Raw genomic sequence first — 3,985 nt, forward strand, 5'->3', positions numbered from 1 at the left:
CATTTTCACTTTTCACTTTCATGCCTTGGGGAAGGAAATGGCACCACTCCAGTGCTCTTGCCTGGAGAATCCCAGAGACAGCAGAGCCTGCTGGTCTGCCATCTATGGGGTCAGGTCACACAGAGTCGGACATGACTGAAGGGACTTAGCAGCAGCAGGTGGTAATTAGAACTTTAAATATTAACCATGTTATTAATGAAATATTAACCATGTTATTAAAAGTTATTTGAAAAGTTAAATCTTGGGAAAAGAGTAGGGTTTCTACTATGTTTTTATTTGCTACTTGTTAAGTTAGTGTCACTGTTAAGCAGATAGGGACAGGAAGTTTGTGACAGCATGTCTCAGCTTGTACCTTAATTTCCAAGAGAGCAGTTGGTGAACTCTGAAAAGCCTCTTCAAGTCTGGTTAATTTATACATTGTTTGTCACTATATGAATTTTTAAAAGATTTAATTCTATCACCAGTTTTAAAGTACTTAATCTCAATTAAAATTAGAGATTTAGTTTTAATTTGGGTTTCCTATCAGTTTCTCCTTAAAATCATCTTTCCTTTCCAGTTCTCATTGTTTAAATTGTTTAATGTTTGTTTTGCCAAAACAGAAACAGCTGAGTTGAAATTGGTTAACAGACTTAGGGCATATATACCATCTTTCCTAGTAGCGTGTTCTATTGTGTATAGTAATGGTTATATTTGTTAAATTTTACATTTCATGTGACAATTTTCTGAAAGACCAGTGTCTTTGAAAATAATTATATACTGGTAGCTGTTGAAATATGTTTAGTTTTAGAAGGTTTTTCCTTAATTAAATTCAAAGAATAGCTGTTATAAAAGTGTTTTCTAGGATGAGTTGTTTTTTGTTTGATTTGGCATGCCACAAGGCATGTGAGATCTTGGTTTCCTGACCAGGAAGCTAACCTATGTACGATCTACAGTGGGAACACAGAATCTTACTTGATCAACAGGAAAATCCCTAGGACCAGCTATGTCTGGGAAATGTGATCAATTTTTAATTTTACATTTTTTCTTATAGAAGGGCGCTATATACCACCTCACTTAAGGAATAGGGAAGCATCTAAAGGTAAGTGGTTATTCAACTTTTTCTGCTTTGAAAATTAAAGCTGCAAGAATGAGGTCACTTTGGGAATGTGTACACATTTTTCTTCTTTGCTTTCTGTTTTCAAAAATTACTAGTTCTTTAGAAACATTCATGTAATTTTATATCATGTGAATTTCTTATTCCTTTTAACCAGCTCTGAGCCCAAACTTTCACTGGCATATTTTCACAGGTATTATCTTCTCAGGGGTGGTATTCATTCAATGATTGTTGTTTTTCTGTGAGGGTTTTTTTTTTTTTTTTTTGCTTATTGTAATTTTTTAATGGAAAAGAGGATTTAAGATAGGAAAATTCTGTTTGCTAGTGAAAACACTTCTCAATCTTCATTCTCTTTTCCAGTGTTTTGATAGTAATTTCAGTGCCCTTTGGTGTAAGTCACAAGATTGAGACAAAGGACAACTCTGTCTTTAAAAAGACAGGAAACTTGTAAAAGTCACCTTTTCTAACTCTTACCTTTTTTGGAAGGATTTTATGGTAAAGGCAGTTCAGGATGGAGTTGTAGTAAAGAAAAGGATGCCTACAGCAGTTTTGGATCTCGAGATTCAAGAGGAAGACCCAGTTACTTCAGTGATCGAGGAAGTGGATCAAGGGGAAGGTAAATTATTGTCATCTTGTAAGTGTGTATAATATAGTATTTCAGGAATCAACTGTTAATTTGATGTGTCCTCATTGTACTTTCCATGACATTTAATTATGTTGTTTTTCATTAGCAGACTATTCTTCCATTATAGATTAGTAGGTTTCCCTCCCGTCTGTGCTTTGCCATGCTGCATATTGGGATCAAAAGCATGTCCCCTGCAGTGGAAACACAGAATCTTAATCTCTGAACCACTAGGGAGGTCACCCTATAGATTAGATTTTAAGCAAAATATTGGTTATTTGTTTTTAACTCTAAAAGGTCTTTATTGGTTTTAGTCTGTTTAACAGGAATTAAAAGTAGTAAGAGTATGCTGCTTGATATATATATATATATATATATATCTCTCTCTCCAAATATTTCTTGACATTAATGTTATGCCTTTTTCAATTAAATATGTATAAATTACAGATAACCACAGCTAAATTGGAAGATCTTATTTTACAAATGAGTTACCTACTATTGAGTTACTAGCATCTTTGAAGGTTACTTGTGACCAGTAATTGAATTACTAATATACAGCTATGTTTTTGGAGAGGTGATAATATGATATGGGCTAAATGACATACTCTGTAATTTGTTTGCTTGTGCTGTTTAGGTTTGATGATCGTGGGCGGAATGAGTGTGAAGGTTTTGGCAGTCGTGGTGACAGAACTGGCTTTGGCAGATTTGAGCGTAGTGGACACAGTCGTTGGTGTGACAAGTCAGATGATGATGACTGGTCAAAACCACTTCCACCAAGTGAACGCTTGGAGCAGTAAGTTTTTGATATTTATGTTGATAGGAAACTTGCCATCTAGCATCGTACATATAACAATCATTTCATTTCAGGGAGCTCTTTTCTGGAGGAAACACTGGGATTAACTTTGAGAAATATGATGATATACCAGTAGAGGTAACCGGCAATAACTGTCCTCCGCACATTGAAAGTGTAAGTATTTCATTTGACTTTTTAACTGTTGTTTACAGTTACTGCTGAAAATTTCATTGGGTTATGAGAAAGGAGAGACTGAGACTCTCCTTTCTCTGGGTTATGAGAAAGGAGAGACTGGTGACTAATGTCACCATTTTGAGGAATCCTAAAATAGGAAACATGTCAAATATACAGAAAACCTCAGAGCTACTTTGTTGTAGATTAGACCTTCAGAAGTCTGTTTTCTTACAAATAACTGGATACTTTCACCTAAAATCCAAAGCAGCTGTACATTTAATCACCGACAGACATTTAACTAGTAATTTCCATTCTGTTAATATAAAACAAATTGCTGCAGAACATTAAGGCATTTCTGTCTAGTTAGTATATTTATTTGATTGATCTGGTTAAATTTTATTAACAGTTCAGCGATGTTGCAATGGGAGAAATTATTATGGGAAACATTGAGCTTACTCGTTACACACGTCCTACTCCAGTGCAAAAACATGCCATTCCCATTATTAAAGAAAAAAGGGACCTGATGGCCTGTGCCCAGACAGGTAAGTTCATTAATGAAGAATACCTGGACTAGCTTTGTAAAAACACTACATTATATAGAGAGGCCTGTGTCCTATATTTAACTTGATTTATAGTTAGGTAAATATTAGCTGGGCATATCTCTTATGTCTTTCAATCTTTTGGATAAAACTAGTGTTTTTATCAGGGCATCTTAGAGAAGGCTATAGCAATATTGTCAGCCAGTTGATATTGCTGACTTTCCACTGAGTACACAGCAGGGGAAAATTATGGAGTCGGTGAAGGGAAAGTTAGCAATATAATTGGGATAGGAAATGTATAGTCAGGGAAGAACCTGTGATCTTGAGAAAGGAAAAGGTGCCTCTCATCCTTAGTGTTTTATGAGTTTGGGACTGAGAGGTCTGTAGTACTGTTTTGTCCTGTATCAGAACTTGGCATAGGTAAAAGAGTGCAGATCTTAACTTTGGTTATGTAGTGAACTTTTTGTATGGGTATGTGTTTGTAAATATTTTAAATTTAAATCATTTGTCATTTTTTATACTTTTTTTTAAGCAGTAGATCACTTCTTTTATATGTAACTGGCCTTTGGGACAAGACCAACACTTATTTTTTAAAATAATGCTTTCTTGCAGCAGTTAGTACCCATGGCTTTTATTTTGCAAAGTGAGAGAATGATCTACAACGTCCTTTGTTAGTAGGGTCTTCATCTTCAGAAAGTTTGTTGATATTCTGCTAATTACAGAATAACAAAAAATTTTGAAGTAGAAGTTGATGCCAATTTAAA

The 3,985-nt window shown here is 34.7% G+C and overlaps 1 protein-coding gene across 1 annotated transcript in view; it reads left to right on the top strand.

Annotated features, from left to right (window-relative positions):
- LOC104981018 (ATP-dependent RNA helicase DDX3X-like) overlaps positions 1–3,985 on the top strand; it is a 13,454-nt gene that overhangs the window by 4,232 nt on the left and 5,237 nt on the right. Inside the window, exons 3-7 of the mRNA XM_010829903.1 lie at positions 1,031–1,078; positions 1,580–1,709; positions 2,350–2,508; positions 2,583–2,682; positions 3,089–3,224. Coding sequence (XP_010828205.1) covers positions 1,031–1,078; positions 1,580–1,709; positions 2,350–2,508; positions 2,583–2,682; positions 3,089–3,224 — 573 coding nt within the window. The remainder of the gene's footprint in view (positions 1–1,030; positions 1,079–1,579; positions 1,710–2,349; positions 2,509–2,582; positions 2,683–3,088; positions 3,225–3,985) is intronic.

Source organism: Bison bison, unplaced genomic scaffold, assembly GCF_000754665.1.
Source record: "Bison bison bison isolate TAMUID 2011002044 unplaced genomic scaffold, Bison_UMD1.0 scf7180017864512, whole genome shotgun sequence".
Lineage (NCBI taxonomy): Eukaryota > Metazoa > Chordata > Mammalia > Artiodactyla > Bovidae > Bison > Bison bison.